This window comes from Hylaeus anthracinus, unplaced genomic scaffold (assembly GCF_026225885.1).
Source record: "Hylaeus anthracinus isolate JK02 unplaced genomic scaffold, UHH_iyHylAnth1.0_haploid 0, whole genome shotgun sequence".
NCBI classification, from domain to species: Eukaryota; Metazoa; Arthropoda; class Insecta; order Hymenoptera; family Colletidae; genus Hylaeus; species Hylaeus anthracinus.
The window spans coordinates 10,413,049-10,431,230 of NW_026533254.1; the positions used below are offsets into that span (position 1 = coordinate 10,413,049).

General features: G+C 37.2%; 2 protein-coding genes across 4 annotated transcripts; one reads left to right on the top strand and one right to left on the bottom strand.

Annotated features, from left to right (window-relative positions):
- Positions 1-764: 764 nt before the first annotated feature.
- LOC128896361 (RWD domain-containing protein 1) lies at positions 765-1,941 on the top strand. The gene is made up of 4 exons (XM_054159709.1): positions 765-958; positions 1,125-1,474; positions 1,539-1,725; positions 1,802-1,941. Exons 1-4 carry the CDS (start codon positions 889-891, stop codon positions 1,912-1,914), a joined length of 720 nt encoding a protein of 239 aa, XP_054015684.1. The 5' UTR covers positions 765-888; the 3' UTR covers positions 1,915-1,941.
- A 613-nt stretch (positions 1,942-2,554) lies between these two features.
- LOC128896352 (NADP-dependent malic enzyme-like) lies at positions 2,555-17,948 on the bottom strand. 3 transcript variants are annotated; one of them, XR_008461967.1, is made up of 12 exons: positions 17,550-17,948; positions 10,961-11,129; positions 10,611-10,769; positions 10,335-10,516; positions 9,128-9,437; positions 8,618-8,800; positions 8,255-8,480; positions 8,049-8,191; positions 7,546-7,840; positions 7,187-7,331; positions 6,111-6,298; positions 2,555-3,761 (listed from the first exon to the last, which is right to left on the bottom strand). XR_008461967.1 is itself a non-coding variant. In XM_054159692.1 (11 exons), the coding sequence occupies exons 1-11, from the start codon at positions 17,573-17,575 to the stop codon at positions 3,755-3,757; spliced, it is 1,845 nt and encodes a 614-aa protein (XP_054015667.1). In that variant the 5' UTR covers positions 17,576-17,948; the 3' UTR covers positions 2,555-3,754. The 3 variants fall into 3 exon arrangements, 1 of the variants encoding a protein (XP_054015667.1); XR_008461968.1 differs by lacking the exon at positions 17,550-17,948 and adding an exon at positions 17,241-17,539; XM_054159692.1 differs by lacking the exon at positions 6,111-6,298.
- Positions 17,949-18,182: the final 234 nt, after the last annotated feature.

Genomic DNA, 18,182 nt, shown 5'->3' on the forward strand with positions numbered 1-18,182 from the left:
AAATAGTATACTTAATGCAAAAATATTGTATATTGTTATTAAAAAGATTCATTTCTTTCGTAAGGAAGATAATACAGATAATATTCAGTTTTTTAGAAGTAGAATCAGTACTGTAAACTATAAAAAAAACTCACTTTCTTCTTCGTACTTACTTTTCATATTCATTTATGATATTAGTTTAATACTAAGATCAATAATCTATTAAAAAGATGTTCTTTTTAATAGAAAATAGGCATTTCTGTAATATTTTAAACGAGTAGAATGTTCTCTGTAACATTAAAATGAGACATCCTTAAGGATATTAAAACGTGATTATTATTTTTATTATCTAAACAACTAGTTTCAAATTTTAATTTGAATTCAAACACACTCGTGGTTTTATGGGGTGAGGTACGGTATCGTCATCTAGCGGTCAAATCATGGAACTAAAATTCCGACCTCTGATCAGTGCTCCAGCAGGAAAACGCCCAAGTTTGTCGTGAAATAGTTTCTAGTTGCAGCCGCTAGATAGCGCGGAAAGTATCGCAAATACCGACATTGCGAAAATTCGAAAATTACACTTTAATAGATTCCATAATGGGTTTGGAATTGTTCTAGAAGCATTGTTAGAACAAAATTGAATTGTTAAACTGTTTTTCAAGTCTTATTCTCTGCAAAAAGTAAGAAATGACACTGGTCGTGACATTTAACGGTTATACTCAAGAACTATTTCGGCGACAAACTTAGGCATTTTATCTTAGATGGCGCCAGCATATCAATTATTTATGTGTGTGTGTTTCATGTTTTCCAGCAGTACTCGCCGCTATTGTCACGTTTAGAACATAATTTTGTGTAATTTATTCGTAACTTATAAGAAGCTTTTAACAAATTACTATTCTTATAAATACTATGGATTACGAAGACGAGCGGTACAGTGAATTCCTTGCTTTGAATTCAATTTATTGTGGAGAATTGGAAAGTATGTATTCGTTGTATAACCTATAAATTTGTTTTTCAAATGATAACCGTTTTATTTTGTCAATAATTACGTTCGAATTATTTAATTATCAAAGCAATAAATTTGTGTGATACTTTGTCTTGTCAATTTCAATTGTAAAAATGTTGATAAAAGAATTTTTCTATAGTTTTAGCTGTGGAACCATACTACTCGTTTGCCATACCTGTTAAGACAGAAGAGTACGAACCAGATACAGCAAATGGTCTTGGATGTCGTTTAGTGTTCACCCACACAGCAATGTATCCAGATGAACCACTTCTTATATCTATAGAAGAACCAGAGAACTTGGAGGAAGGAAGCGCAGAAAAGTTAAAGGAACATTTAATAGAAAAGATGAATGAAAATCTTGGAATGGTTATGATATTTACATTAGTTAGTGCAGCTCAAGAATGGCTTAATGTACAATGGGACAAAATTAAATTAACTAGAGAAGAGTCTGCTGCAAAGAAACAAAAAGAAGAAGAAGAAGCGGAAAGGGTAAGGTATATTTCATTCTTGACAGTATGCAAATGTTGACCTAACTTTCTTCTTACCATTACAGAAAAAGTTTGAAGGAACTCGAGTCACGGTAGAAACATTCTTAAGTTGGAAAGAGAAGTTTGACCAAGAAATGGGATACACTAAACGAAGAGAAATTGCTGAACGCGAAGGAAAGAAGTTAACAGGCAGAGAATTATTCATGACTGATAAGACATTGGATCAGTCTGATCTAAAATTCTTGGATGATGGTATTATTTTGACTTCTCAAAGCGTACGCGTTGAAGTAAGGTGCAAAAGGTAACTATATGATTTCTACATTTCTAGGAGATGCTGTTAAGGTAGATGAGAGTCTATTTCAAAACCTCGATGATCTGGATCTAGAGGACGATGATGACGACGACCCTGATTATGTACATGACTCTGATGATAGTGCCTGAAATAAATAAAATATATTTTCAATTGGAGAGTTGTAGCGATCGTGTAAAAGTAGCGAGATATTAAGACAGTAGCACGCTTGAGCGTCTGGTCTTTGGTGAGGTCGAATTTGGTACACTTTTTGTACATGAGCGTTGTATAAGATTTGATAAAAAACAATCCTGTAACGAGGGTTGAAAAGCACATTTGGCGATGCTTACCTGCAGTGTGCTTCCTTCGCGGACTATAGACTTTGTAACAATTACGAGACGAACCCAATGCTCACAGTAAGGAGTAGTACTTTAAAGTCTCGTTGAAGTACTAGAACTCGGTTGACAGAATGACGCGTTTAGTGCAAATTATAGCGGTACAAAATGAATTCATCAAAATTCATTGGTGCTGTTTGCATTTTATATCACAGCTGATACTTGTTGATATCTGTTGTGCAGATAAATTGTACACGTGTAAGTACGATACAGGACGAAGAGATTTAATAAGGAAAATACTTTTTATAATTATGTATATAGATCAATTACTTTCATAAAGTTTTGCTTAATAAACATGATATTACAATTCCTTCCGCGCTTAATTCAAATCGTGCCGAAAAAGAGAGAGGGAGAGAGTGAGAAAGGAGTACAATTAAAATAAATGGACGCACTAACGATCATGACTTAACATTTATTCATAACCTTAGTGTATAATTTATACGCCCAAGTAACAAATTCTAATGAGCGAGCCAGCTGCGTTTGAGTAACATAATTTTCGTTTTCTTCTCGCTCCGTACACCCGTGACATGGTTTTCATGCAGACATTGTGTGAATACGAACAGTTTGTGAGTTAGATGTCAACTTACGTCTGTGTTATGACAGTAATAATAATTTAATCGATGTCGATCGAGGTTTTCTATTTCACACGCAACGTATAAGAACTTTCTGACTCAAATTTTCATTTTTTTTCTATATTTACTTAACGCAAGTGTGATACGGTTACAATATGGTACAAAAAATACGACTTTTGCAAATTGTTGTACTGTTTTACCTGATCGTAATGTTTATCGATAAATTGAATAAACGGTGCGATAACTTGCGTGGCCTTACATAGTATATAATCTAATGGGATAAAATACTTCCGCGATAGGAACATTTAATCTGAATGTCCGCCATTTTTCGACACGATTACTCGATACTGTATGTTAAATTAAAAAGTAGCCGACGATCCATTATCGTAGAATTTCATACGATTAATGATCTATCATACACGAATGAGATAATTACTGTGATTTGGTACTGTCCACGGGTGGAGATCCCTTATATGAGCTTGTCTCTTCTATGCACCGTAATATACTTATACGAGGTGCGCATAAACGCGACATTGGCTATATATCGTTCATGCGTGCGGTTACAGGAGACATTCGGGGAAATTCTCGTGGACAATACCGTGGTCAGTAACCAAACTATTCATCAATTTCTCTTCGAGTTCAAAGAGAATTCCATTTCGTAGCATTCTTTGTTTCACGTGCTGGAATAATACTTGTCCAACACAAAATGGCACGTAAGAGAGTACACACACAGATTGTAAATAAATAAAATAAATATTTCCAAAGTGAAACGAACCACGTGAGTTGAATCTCAGAATCAGTGAATAGCGTCCACACTGACATCGTATACCTTTGTTACAAAATACAATTACGGTATTAAATTATTAATAAATAAGTACAGAATACATCGATGAGCAACGGGTCTCGATCAAGGTTATCGTTGTGGCCACTTTTACAAGACATTCGGCTTCGCATTCGATAAAATTAACTTAAAACGAATGTGTAAACGTCAGAGTAGTCGTCTTGTTTTTAGACTCGCCAACACGTCATAATCTGTTGGGAGAAGAAGACGGTTAGTGATAGCATAATACCACGCCAGTATTTCTTGTTTAACCAAGCGACTAGTCCCGGACGTAACGAGAACTACTTCCATATAAAAATGATATTAATATGTGGGCACACTAGTTTCGATCAGAAATGGGAAGCACACTTTTTAAAAGAACTCTTTTTTGAGCGCCAAGTAATATTTTTGCTAATAAGAGCAATATTAATGTACTTCATCGCAGATCTACTAGTTGAACTTATGAATGGATAAAGGAGGGCTTCTTTCACGAATGGAGTCAGACCCAGAGTTTGTTTCCTAGAGGCTTATTCTCTTCTAAAAGCCTTCAGTACATAACTTTTTAATATTCGGAAGTATGAGGCCCAGACTAAATAGTCTAGCTGATCCAACCTGTGATAGGGCTTTTAATAAGTCCAAATAGTATTCTACTAGTATATTCTAATATTGCCAAATCATAAACTAATATAAAAGAATATACACATTTTTTAACTACTTTTTGTCTAAATTTGAGGCTCTTGTAAGCATGAGACCCAAACCAATTGCCTTAGCTGGCCCAATCTGAGGTATTTATAATAAGCCAAAAATAGTATTGTAGTATGCTATTAATATTTCCAAATCATGAACATACACATCTTTTTAACCACTTTTTTCACACAAATCTGAAACTTTTATAAGTATGAGTGACCAATTGGTCCAGCTGTCTCAGTTTATAGAGCTTCATTGAGATTATTTTCTAACGTCCATCTTTAGCGATCCAACGACACTGCACCGTAAGCTCGCGTCGCTTGGCTAAACCGCATTTAAGTCTAATCAAATTAAACAACCAAATTCGTGGCAGTAAAACGTCCTTACGTATAGATTATCCAGGCTCAACAATCGGCATTCTTGCTAATTAACGATTAATTACATTGCGACACATAACAAGCACATTATATGCGTGTATCAATTGTCTAAAGTTTCGCTGGATTAGACATATTGCACAGCATGCGAAACACACGAGTACACCGTTTATATAAATCTAGAATGAGATATTAACAGCCAAGAGGAGGTTTAGGGGCTGGGGGTTCGTTTCTATCACACCCCCGCGAAAAATAGACACTCCTCGCGTAGAGAAAAATAGGTCGTATAGTTTTATTTGTATAGAATTGCTCTATTATGCTCCCCGATCGTTCGGATAACACGAAAACCGTCTCAGGAACAAACACGTAATTGCATTAACATTCACGAGTGCGCAACATCTCACGACACCACGGCGTTATTCACGGAGTAAAAATATATTCTATACGCGATCCACCACATTTGCGATCGCATGATTCTTATAAACAGACTTCGAAACAGCTCGATCTAGATTCTACTGATTCTAGATTCCTCGACTAAAAAAAAGTAAGTTCCAATTGGATCGAGAATTATAGGACCGCTCCGTCAACGAAAAAAAAATTCATAAAATAAATGTAATCGTATCGACTAAAAGTGTATGTCAATTGCTATAATAGTAAAAATTCAAAAATCTCTACAATTTGCAAAAAGATAGTCGCTTCCCGCGACTTCCTTGCAATGGATACATGTATAATCATCTTTATTTAAACTCTTAAAAAAATGTATATTCAATAATAGTGTACACATATATAAAACATCGCAGAGTAGAAGCACGTTAAAGGGTATTAGTTGAGGAATTATGCTGGTCTTTCGGAATGGGATTAGGAGCGTCTGATCGGTTGTTTGGATTGTCATCCGTAAAGGAAAAGTCGGGTAACCTTAAACATACAATGAGGACTTTGTTTCTATATCAAAAGGGCATTTATGCAGAGTATAATTAAAAAAAAACTCTGCTTTTAAAAATTAAGAGAAAAAAAAATGAAACCTGCATTCACGAACACATTGCATCTAGATATTTGTGAAAATATTTACTAGAGCTATATTTTTTTTGATATCTCGATCGAAAAATGTCACCATACGGTGCATTCAATTATTCATGTAAAATTATAATATACTACGCGGAAAAGCTTTAAAAAGATTACGTTACTATTTCATTTGTCTAGCTCGTAAAACGTAATTGTTGGGAAGTATGTGGACAACAATTCCATAAACTTTCTTTCAATACTTTCAATGATTAACACCTATCACGATTCCGAGCGATTAGCAATTCTAATAATGTATTGCGTATGGGATGAATGGAGGACATTTAAAATACTGCAATGTTAGCTTACTGCGACATACGATACTGTAGTAACAACACTATGTAATCGTATTATTTCTTTTTCACTCGTGCTTCAACACTTCGTGCAAGTTACATGACGAAAGCACTGGCAATTAGTTACTGACAGAGTAACAGCCCTTACAGCTAAAACTGTTTAAAACTGCACCATTGCCTGTATCTTAGCCATGACCTGTCTTAGACTTTTAATTCAGGACACAGCGATATAATTTTTTTTTTATATCGTAAATGTAATAATGATAGCCTCTGAATATCCCACTCGGTGAAACCCGCTACAGATGTTTTAAATCGTGGCGGATTTCTACAGTCTCTCTGAAAAAAATTAATTAAAGCTTCAGCTGCTTGCACCGAAGTCAATCGCCGACGAGCAACGAACCGATGATTAAAAAAAAAAGTGAGATAAATACTGCTAATAAATAATGGTGCTACAGCCTTCACAGCAAGCAGTTATTATACAGATTACACATATAACTTTTCCACCTGAATAATTATTTTTGCACTGGAACGACGCCAGTCTTTATATCGTGTAATTTGATAAATCTACGATGAAAAAATAAATTCAGTGGAACAAGTTATGTAATTGTGATGATTGAAATCTGCGGAGAAAAAATATTCGATCTATTCGTCATGATATCACATTTTCGTTCGTCTTATAGTGTATCATTGACGTATTACCGTTATTTTTTCTTCGCAAAGGAAGACAAGATCAATGTACAAACAAATACTAGCACAGAATGGAACATTCAAGGTTAATTTGCGCTGGAGCTACAACAAAAATTTACTTTACAAGTGCCATCAAGGTTTCGTAAGGAATACCAATGACTTTTGCAGTTCTCAAAAATTAAGCGTTACAGAACTGCGTTAGGCGTTACTGCAAAAAAGGAACGACAGAAAAAGATTAGGAAGCTGCGTGCAATGTTAAATTATGCCCGTGATGCTACGTTCGTGTTTGCCAAATAATTAGTATCACCGCAATTTACGTTTACCTCTAAACTTGCTATTGTTTTTACGCGTTATTGCTTTTCTAAGTGGATTTTTAGCTGATGCTGCTATATTCTATCAAACTACACAATTACTTCTTTAATTTTGCTAATTGTTACTGAAACGCTCTCTTCCATTTAGGATGCTTCTATTGACGAAACTGTAACTGCTATGGGGAAGGTTTGGTCACTTATTTGGGGAAAATGTTGGAATACTTACACTTCTGGCAGAACACGAGGTTTGGCGTAATCGCCTGGCCAGTCGTAAATGTTTGGCAGTGGACTGTCATAGTTGGCATCGTACATTTTACTTTCAATAAACTGCCGTTTGTCCTTCGGCTCCGGGTATTCACTTGCCAGTCCAACTGAAAAATCGAACATTTACGATACAACTGTCAACAGATCTTGAGTTATGTTTTCTATGCTATTAAAACATGCCAGGACTGAACAATTTTACAAAATTTTTTTTCGAAGGGTAGAATAATATTCATGTAGCAAAGGGACGAAGATCGTATTTCACTCATAAATTAAAACTGTTTCGAACTATTTATAAGAAGAGGTAAATTTCGACCAACTTACTTCTCGCATAAGCGTAATTAGCAATTCGGATGGCAATGTCTATCGAACATTCCCGAATGGTACTTAACGGTGGGTAAAGGCTACCCATCTCAAGGTCTTCGTCTTTCACGTGGTCGGCGACTGCCTGTGCGGAAATGAGGAATAAATCTTCGGTTATGTGATGGCATCCAGTCGCTATGACGCCCAACGCGATTCCAGGAAATATGTAGGCGTTGTTTCCTTGTCCAGGTTTGAAGATTTTCCCCTTATAGTTCACTTCGCCGAACGGAGAACCCGACGAGAAAATACATCTTCCCTGAGGAACAATTTTTTTTCCTCGATGTTAGTCACATCCCAATTCTTGCGAAATTTATAAGTAACGTAGATAAATTTAACGGGAAGTGAACTAAAAATTATGGGGAAAAATGTGTTCCGTCTACATTCATGAAATCATTATTTATCAGGATGGAATTGAAAAGCTGCATTTATATTATTAAGCTAATGTATATGAACAATGTTCCTACGTCCGTGTGGTCGTAAGCCTGTTGAGCCGTGCATTCCGCTTTGCTGGTCGGATTACTGAGCGCAAAGATCAATGGCCTCTCGTTGTTCTTGGCCATCTCCTTCAAGACTTCAGGAGTGAACGCGCCCGCCGCAGCTGACGCACCTGTTTGAATATTTCTACTTTAGACAGAAATCGATGCATGTCGATGAACAAAGGGTTACGCACCAATCAGAACGGTCGGTTTCACTTCTTTCACAACGTCGATCAGGTTTTTCATCACTTTGTGATCTTTCGCGTACCAGACCTTGTGACCTTCCAGGTTACCTTCTGGCCGTGTTTTAGTGAGCAGACCGTCGATGTCCATCATCCAAATGTTATTTCTGGCCTCCTCTTCCGTGCATCCGTCGGCTTCCAATGCTTTCACGCAGAGATCAGCTATTCCAATAGCCGCCTGAATGAAATGAGTTTAGAAAGAGATACTAATATAGCTACAGATCTAATCTAAAGCTATTAGATCTTAGACACCCAGCTTTCCAATGTCTAATTTATAAAAGTAACTACGAGTAAACTTCAACGAATGTAACGTACCTCGCCAGCACCTAAGAAGACGAACCTATTCTCCTTCATCGATTTCTTTGTTATCCTTTTCGAAGCTAAAATTCCAGCGACTGCAACTGCGGCAGTGCCTTGAATATCGTCGTTAAACGTACAATACTTGTCTCGGTATTTGTCTAAGAAGCGGAAGGCATTGTGGTTTCCGAAGTCCTCAAACTGCAATCATTTGCAGACATAAATAGAGTTTCTTCAACAGCAGGGACCTCGTTTATGTAACATGCGGACTCAAACATCTGGTTTATTCGTACGTTCATCGTTTATGTTTAATAATTGCGGAAGTATATTGTTCTAGTGCAATTTAATTTCTTGGGATACTAGGTGCTTTGTGTAGAAAAAAATTAAAATTGAAACTGATTTCGTATTAAATACAGAAGAAAAATGTTTTTTTCTAATCCGCAGGACGTTCTCCAAAAAAGTTTGGAACTTAGTCTATAGGAAGAATGGAAGGTCAGGGGAAGTAATAGGTTCTTTCAGCACACGTACTTGTATGAGAACGTTCTGACCGTATTTCTTCACGCAGGCAGCCATAAACTCGTCGATTAATTCGTCGTATTCCGCGCCTTGACTTCTCGGTTTGTTCAGACCGATATAATGCGGATCGTTTCTGAGCTGCTCGTTATTTGTGCCTACGTCAATGGTGATTGGTAGGCATTGGTGCGGCTTAATACCAGCTAAAGCAGTATAAAGAGCTAATTTTCCTACTGGAATTCCCATTCCGCACGCTCCCAGATCACCCAGACCGAGAATTCTCTCTCCGTCCGTCACGCAAATCGCGCGAACCGCTTGCTCGGGCCTGAATTAAAAATAAACCTGCATGTTTTTGCACTCTTTATGCAACTTGAAACGTGAACATAGACTTTTAACGCTTCCACGTTAAACGATAGCCTCGAGAACTTACAGTTTTAACTGTTAATACGAGTGAAGATCTAAGTGAAACGCGTTTATCTAAATTGTTTATCTACGTTAACAAATTATCGCGAACCTCGGGACGCTAATTCTTTTGAAGGTTTACGCATATCTTGGGAGATCAAAGGATTAAACTGTCGTTTGAAAAATAAATAATACGAGGAAATAGTCATTTTGCATTTTCTTTCTCATAAAACTCTGCTGATTATAAATATTTTTAACGGTCTCTACATTTTCTGTTGATCGTTCTGTTATCTGGTAGTCCGTAACAATTCGTCTACGGGAATTTCAGCGCAACAGTTGCTTCTTTATCTGAACCCATGATACCGGAAATCGTGTTGGGAGTGCACGTGTTAGCACATATGTTCCAATTTCCACAAACATTTACAGTATCTAATTCAGAAGCTTCTAAGCGCTTTGAAGCACATGATTTTTTTACTCGTTTTGCTCTTAATATTGTAAATACGATGTACACGAGACAGCTGTTATAATTAGTACACTGTTCATTTTACGTGTTTACGGTGTATGCACATATTGACAAAGATATGCTAAATTCAGAATATTTGCACTTATGCAAAATGAGATACGCGCAAATTTTACATATGCTTTTAGTATTAGCACGTGTTACAAATAAATATTTTAACGGAATAATTCTGAATCAATAATTAATGTGTCTTCACAGCTAGTATAGAAGAAAAAGTGATAGAAGAGCAATTTTAAATGAATAGTTCTTATTAGATAAAATGCTAATGTTAACGGATACAGGAATATTTTTGATACGAACCAGTTGTTGAGGATCTCGTAAATGTGACCCTTATCGAATATTGTAATAAACAATCCACGAGGTCTGCGATAAATGACACCAAACTTCTGGCAGGCTAATCCCACGGTAGGAGTGTAAACAATTGGCATCATTTGCTCGATGTTCTCGCTGAGCAGACGGAAAAATAATCTCTCGTTTCTTTCCTGGTAACAGACCAGTGTTTTCAACGATTAGTACCGGTTGCTTACTTTAGTTACTTTATTATAAGCACTTGTAAATAAATATATTTCACATTACCTGGAGTTCCACGAGGTACAAATACCGATTCAGGTCCTCGGTGTATTTCATGACCGAAGCCTTGCACAGAGCCAGCTGTTCTTCTTGTGTTTTAAATCTTGGTGGCTGCAGACCATGAATACCCAAAGATATCCTTTCTTCCAGAGTAAATGCCAAACCCTACGCAGAAATACATCAAATTAAATCACGAGTTCAAAGAAACTGAGAATCTTGTTTTAAACTGAACCACGAGGTTAATAAGGTTGAGCTTTTTCAATGACCCCTATTAACCTCTCAACTGCTATAGATGGTTTATTTAAGTCCTGTATAATTTAACACTATACTAAAGGGTGAATTTAATTAGTACTGACCTTATTAAGTCGGGGATCTCTCAAATGACCAATTCCTTTCACCATATTGATCGGTACGACATCCCCCGACACCTCGTGGATGTCTCTCTGCAGAATATCCTTCGCGGCAGGGTGCGTAGATGGAAGGATGCGAGCCCATGATCCTGCACAGTTTCTGCTGCTGGTGGATCTACCACAAACAGTGAGAAAAATCAATTATTTTTACTGTTCGATATTTAGGAGCAAAGAATTTTGTTTAAATCCTTAATTTGAAAATTCAGCATTGATTAAAAATTACAGATTGTTTATTCTACTGGACTTTAATGTGATTTTTTGTAAAAAATGGAGCATGCTAGATCAACATGAGTAAAATTCTACGAGTATACCGCACGATATCCAGTTTGCATTATCTATGTTGAAATATTCTAGGTAATGTAATAATTGGTTTTTTTAAAAGCTGATAGTAATATCTCGATTAATGGGGCTAAATTAGGTTCACTTAGGTTTTCTGTTAATGAAATGTATATATGTAAAAATGCGTTCATACAATATTACACATACTTGGATATACTTCAAGGTCTCTTTTTATTATCCAACCTTGTTCTTTTGTATTCTAAATATAAGTCTTAACATTGAGCGATAATTCAACCATCAAAAATGTTAAATAAAATTGCCAATGTTTAAATATCGATCGCAGAAGATAAATTCCAATCTCCTCCAATGTTTGCCCTTGTGACGTATTTATAATCGACCTAAATGCTCATTCAACTGTTTCTCGGTTAGTTCAAAGGGGATCTACAGTCTTCGATAATATTCGAGAAACTAACATGTGCTCGTCTAAGATCCTGACATGACCTCGACCTTCATTAAACAAGACAGCAAACTGTTAAACAAATTTGAATCGAAAACAGTAATTCAGTGGCATTTTATCCTTTACCTGTTCACTTTACATATACAATGACATACATTTTGTGTAATTAAAATGCTAGAAAAAAAAAAAAATAAAACAAAGGTAGCTCTTCACTTTAGGTCCTTTTTAGTATTAAGTATATGATTTTGCCCTTACGTAAACATATTACAAAAATAACAAAGTATATAAAATTACTAATTGCAACTTTTTCCAAAAAAGATAGCTCTTAGTGCGATATATGATGTATAACGTATATTATGTATAAGAACGATAACCTTGCTCGTTGATTCATGAGACACGACACGTGCTCTAGTTTCTAGCAAAGTTGCAAAATTGCATTCAACGGCCAAATTCTCGACAGTTTGTGGACCTTTTAACTGAGACACGTGCCAATTAGTGCGTTCAACCGAGTGACTCATTTATGAACATTTCTATGAAACGGTCCTGCGAACCAGTCAAATCCGATTCGACGAAATCATGATTAACGGAATTCACGCCACGAGCTGACTCATTCCTCGATAATCTCGAGGTATCGTAAATGACAACTCTTATCGTGGTCACACTTGTTGCTGGCGGATACGTCGGTAGGTACACGGGGACCAATAAAACGTGATCGAATCGAGCTGCCAAATATTTTACAAGCACGTAAATCACCAAGTTGCAATACTGGGAGCCATCTTGGCATTCTGCCTCGTATGCAAACAAAGATCTTGGACCGCTTCTGCGACTTTTGACGAGATAAACTGTGTAATTGCTAGACCGTGAATATTTATGCATTTATGACGAGTATAAATATATAAAAATATACAGAAATGTGTAAAACTGCATCAAGTATATAAAATATAACAAATAAAATAGACGTTGAATAATTTAGAATACGAAAGAAGTTTAGTAGAGCGATTAAGAACTTGTATTATTTCTGTGTAACTCACAGGTTTATCTTGCCTTTTAGTGTAAAACAATTAATTTCGATTTTGTAAAAACCTTCTCAATCCTCTGGAGAAAGATTAGCACGTTCAAAGAGCGCGACCAGCACAACATTCTTGAATTATTGACGGATCATTAACTACGGGAACGAAAGCATCGTGTTACTGAGAATGTCAGTAAAAGGTTTGTATATCGATTAGAGATATTCCGAAGGCAATGCAATAGGAGAAGTTGTGCAGCTCGTCGATAACTCGATAGCTGACATGTGATAATGATATATTTATTATCAGAGTGAACTATACCTTGGCATTTGAAAGTTGCCGGACGAAAGTGAACAAAGAATGAAACAAAAGAAAACGAATTTCTTTATAAATCGTAATTTTGCATCGTGCAGGTATTTTCCCATAAATATGGGATATCTCCTTTATCTCCTTTAATTAAGAAAAGGAGATTTCAAAGGCAAAATTGAATAAAACAAAAATTACTTTATAATATTAAATTTTTTTAATATGTTTGATTGCTAATTAATGTGAAAAGTGGGTTTTCCAGATATTAATAGCTGTTATCAACCTTTGACTCGAAAGTCTCTGATAAGAGAACCTACAGCAAGTGTTATGGGGGGTACAAGGCTTTATCACGTTATCGTTCGATAATCGATATCATTATTCGGCAATTTCCATACTAGATTCAAGTGATTTACAGACGGATCATATCAAGATAGGCAGCAGTATCATATAACACACAGATGATCGTATCATTGAAAAGGTTAAAAAACGGATAAATTACACGTAGGATCTCTTTATGGGTGTAAAATGCATTACACTTTTATCATGTGCTTATTACCAAGCTCTCGAGTTAGGCAGGATTTTTCAATTAGGCGTAAACTGTAGATGATAGCACGACTTCATGCAACAATGACTATCGGTTCGATCTGGTTACAACTAAACCTTGGAATTAAATGCATGACTGCAATCGATCGCTTCTAATAAATAGAGATATCATCAGAGGATTTATCTAAGCGATATTCGTATCACAAGTGACATTTATCTTAACAACATTTTACTCGAGGGGTATTCTACAATACAATATAATGGAGGAATAGGTATTTTAAAGGCGTACGTTTGGGTCCAATAACAATAATCTGTTCTTCATTTCTGAATGAGAACGGGGTAATCTATTATTATTTCAGTGGCATGCGGCCAGATTTAAACAAAATAACTCCGAAAAATATACTCGTACGAATAATTTCGTCCTTCGAGAAAATATATTATATCGTAATCACGGGTAGCTACTTTTCACAAATTATTGTCAGCATAGCACTATTTTGTTTGATCGAGAATGATTGAAATAGAGGATTGGATTTTTATTAAAATTGAAATATGCTTGTTTGGGCTAGAATAAGTGTTTTATAAAATTGTTATGTCAATGTACATGAGATAATATGTTTGAAACAATTTCGTATGGAATAGTCGATAAGTTAGATTTGACGTTATCTATTTGGATCTGATCGAAGCGTCGATGCCTTTATGCAACCGATACGTGGGATTAGGTTTGCCCCCATCACATGGTGGCCTTGATCATTGCGGTTTCCTCGTCATCGAATGAGTTCAGCCACGTGACCGCAAGTGACGTCGGTCTTCCCATACGGAAGTGCATACATACCATCCATACCAGTTATTATAGCTAAATACTCGTATGTTACGTAACAATTTTAATTAATTTTCTTTATATACTATCTCTGCATATTAATGCTGAGACGACATCATTCTTGTCATTGCTGATTAATTTTACACACCATAAGTTGCCCAATTAAATTAATTTTTTCCCCATAAATTTATATTCCTTGTAACATTACAAACTTGCTGAATAGACATAAATATGTAATTATTTTGATCTTTAACCGAGTTCATTACTTCATTAGAGCAAAAAATAGTAGTAAACCGTCAGTCCGTACTGGTCTAACGTTATCGCGATAATCGCGTCAATTTACGCTAACTATGTAACACAGAATGCGAGTAATGCACATTCCACTTCTTCGTCCTAACCAACAAATCCATGCTTAGCGTGCATTATGTAAGTTACTCGATTTAACGTGTTACGTAAAGTACCGATATAACTTTACTGGCGCGAAGTGACAGAAGCTATGACGAATGTCGCCATTTTTATAGATTTTTCATGTGGAAATCGTAATTGATGTAAAAAGAAGAAGATTGTTTTGCGGGTAGCATTAAGGATGTATAACGCAACGGTTACATCGAATGGAAGACGTAATAGGAATAACAAGGAACTGTTACAATAAAGAACAATCATGTTGTCCACAGTATGCCTCGAAACGAGTTTCACATAAAATAATTGGTAAATATTTTTCAGATTTAAATAATAAAAATAATCTTTCTTCAAGCGACCTTGACTTATTCGAGTCATTGTGTAGGAGGTTATTCAACTGGTTCCTTTCTCGTATTTATATAATACTAAAAAGGATTTAACTGAAGGAAGATTAAAGTGTCCATGGAGTAATTTTGATAAAGTGAGGCACAAGATTGTTGTCTTCGTTACCACGATATCATAAATGAAAGTGACAACAAAGGCTTGGTTAAGCCTCCTGGCGGTTACTGTGTACCAATTGTCTATGCCACGGTTATTTCGAAACATTATGTGCACGCTTATTTAGCCGTGCAATGTACACGCATCGTAAAATTAGTGTACGCTATAATGGTTTGTTTCGCACGTCATATTTACCAAACCGGCAATTAGTAAACGTATGTGGAAATAGAGCGGCAATACAATGTAAACAGTAGGCGTTATTAATACCGTAAATAGGAATGTCGTCCAATGTTTCGTTGAACGAAGTTAGAAAAACAGTTCAGCGTTTCGTACACAGATCACGCAAGTACATTGAAAAATACAAAAACAATTCTACATCTTCCACGTTCTTTCTAAAAGATGTTGTGAAATGTTGTGTATATATATATATATATATCCGATTTATCGATAGTGGAAATAGTTGGAACATCGATTGTAAATGTTAACAAAGTCAAGGTATTCATATATGCCACTTCTCGAAGAACGCAACACTGCGAATTTCTAAGAATTTCCTCAAAAATACACGCCACCATGAAGTTACAAAAATAGACTGATGCTCTGCATACGTTCGTTGAAGAAAACGTGTAGTGGCGAACAAAAATATTGGCACAGCCAAAGGTTTATTGTGAAATTACGTGTAATTAGTGAACAACTTTTCATCAAAACTCGTGTTCGCATCGGAGTACAGCTACCGAAAAGCTGACTCCAAAACGTGCAATGTAACGTAGCTTCAGCCAACTCCCACGATCAATAAAAAAATCTCATTACGACGATAGGTGCGCCAAACGGAATCGATATCAAAGCGATTCGTGTCGTCGAATTTATACAAAGGAAGAAAATGGACGCGAAAACGAAACTCTCTGTTACCATTTCGAATCTGGAATTTTAGAGTTTCGAGTAGCTGACCGATAATATAAGAACAAAACAACGAAACTAAATTAAGAAGAACAATGGAAACATACAATTAATAAGCTCGTATAAAGAATAGACGATCAAATAAAAACATGTAGCAATTTATTTTACTGAAGAATTATTCAAGGAGTATAATTTACCATTGGTATAATTTACCACCTCATAATTTAAATTTTTATTGAGTGAATAACGCATTACAAATGTAATCCATGATTACTCATTGACCTAACAGTTGCGCGTGATCGTTACAAAATAATCACAAAGTAATCACCGCCAACTCTGGAACAAATCTAACTTTTTAATTCAGTTTTTTTCAAAGAACGCGAATGTTTACGTCGTCGAAAAGACGTTTAATACAGGTATTATTTTGGTTCGTCACACCTTCTTCAGACGTCTCGTATCGTATCCATCTAAATACGCCATTTACACCATGTTTTTTTGTACGAATCGACCATACCGAGGAGCTGGAAAGATCGTCCTTGGATGGAATCCAGAATAAATGACCCGAATTTTGTCAAAAGGTTATGCCACCCTTGGTCAAAATCATCGCGTAACCTAACTATTAATAATTTTACTCATAGAACTTTAAAAGGACGGATTTCCCTCTAGCTGCGCGTTACTGGTTACGCGCATTAAACGCTCGGCGCAAACTAGTTCAATATAAAAAGGTGCACCAATTACGGTTAACCGTGGTTGGTAACTTCCACTCGCTTCCGTTTTCCTCGAATTTTTCGACCTGGTCGGCCGCGTTTAGAGATCGACGCTTCGCGAGACACCGATAGGACGTAACAGGACGTCGTTGATGGACCGGAAGGAGGGGGGAGGGGGGATGTGTGGTGGTGGTGAAAGGGAAAGAAGAATGGTCGTCACTTTTTCACGGGCAGCGCAAGGATCAGGTGGGCAAGCGGAAGATGGAAGACAAGATGGAAAGAGAAACGAGGCTAGGTGGAGCCGAATTTTGTATTTCACCTGGACGTGAGCGCGATACGATCTCTGTTTGGCACTGTCCCACAGAACGCAGAGTAACGTGGCCTCGTATTGATCGGCGGATTCTGTGCGCGTTCCTATTTTCAGCACTGCATTGCGGCAGAAGCTAGGTTACCAGCGGCCCTTCTCGCGTATTCCCATTGGCTTTAACCACTTCTCCCGTGGGATCTGGAGCGGCGAGCACGTGCTTGCCCTTACGTTGCACCGGTGCACCGGAAACGGAGCAGCCTTTGATCCGGGGCCCGTCGGTCGTGCGTGGTGTATTTTTTCGTAAAAATTTCAGGTACTCACAATATAGTCTTCTGCAGGACGAACATCTCGGTGCTCGCGTGTTATCACAGCTGATCACCTCCCACCCGAGAGGATCGACGCGCGACTGCGCGTTTTTGGCTAATCACGCTTGCCAATGCCAATCCGCTCGCTCGCGCTCGACGTCGCCGTCCTGTCTACGCTCGCGCACACCTTTACCTTTTGCGACGTCGACTTCGTCTCGTACACACCGTGGCCACGCATACGCACGACTGCACTCCCGCGCGAGATAATGTACTGCACACGCGCGTCTTTCACGCACACTGGGGGTTACCCGTCGATCGCGCACCTCTTGCGACGTGCCAACTTCTCCTCTCGCGCACGGATGCTCTAACAGCCTAACCCGGTCTAACCCGAATGAGCGCGCCCGTGTGAGTGAATGAGAATCGCGGAGGACGGTTTCGCCTGGGGCAACCCGACAGCGAAGATACCCGAACCCTTCCGATCATCCCACACTCGCGCAGCGACCTCGAAAATGAGCGAAATTCTCACCTCAATTGTTGAATAACGAATGAACGGTCAATGTGGAAATTACTGGATTGTTTCAATTAAAAATGTCGATTTGAAGTTTTCAGTTGAAGTCGGCTCTTGTTTTGCATTTATTTGGTTAATTCC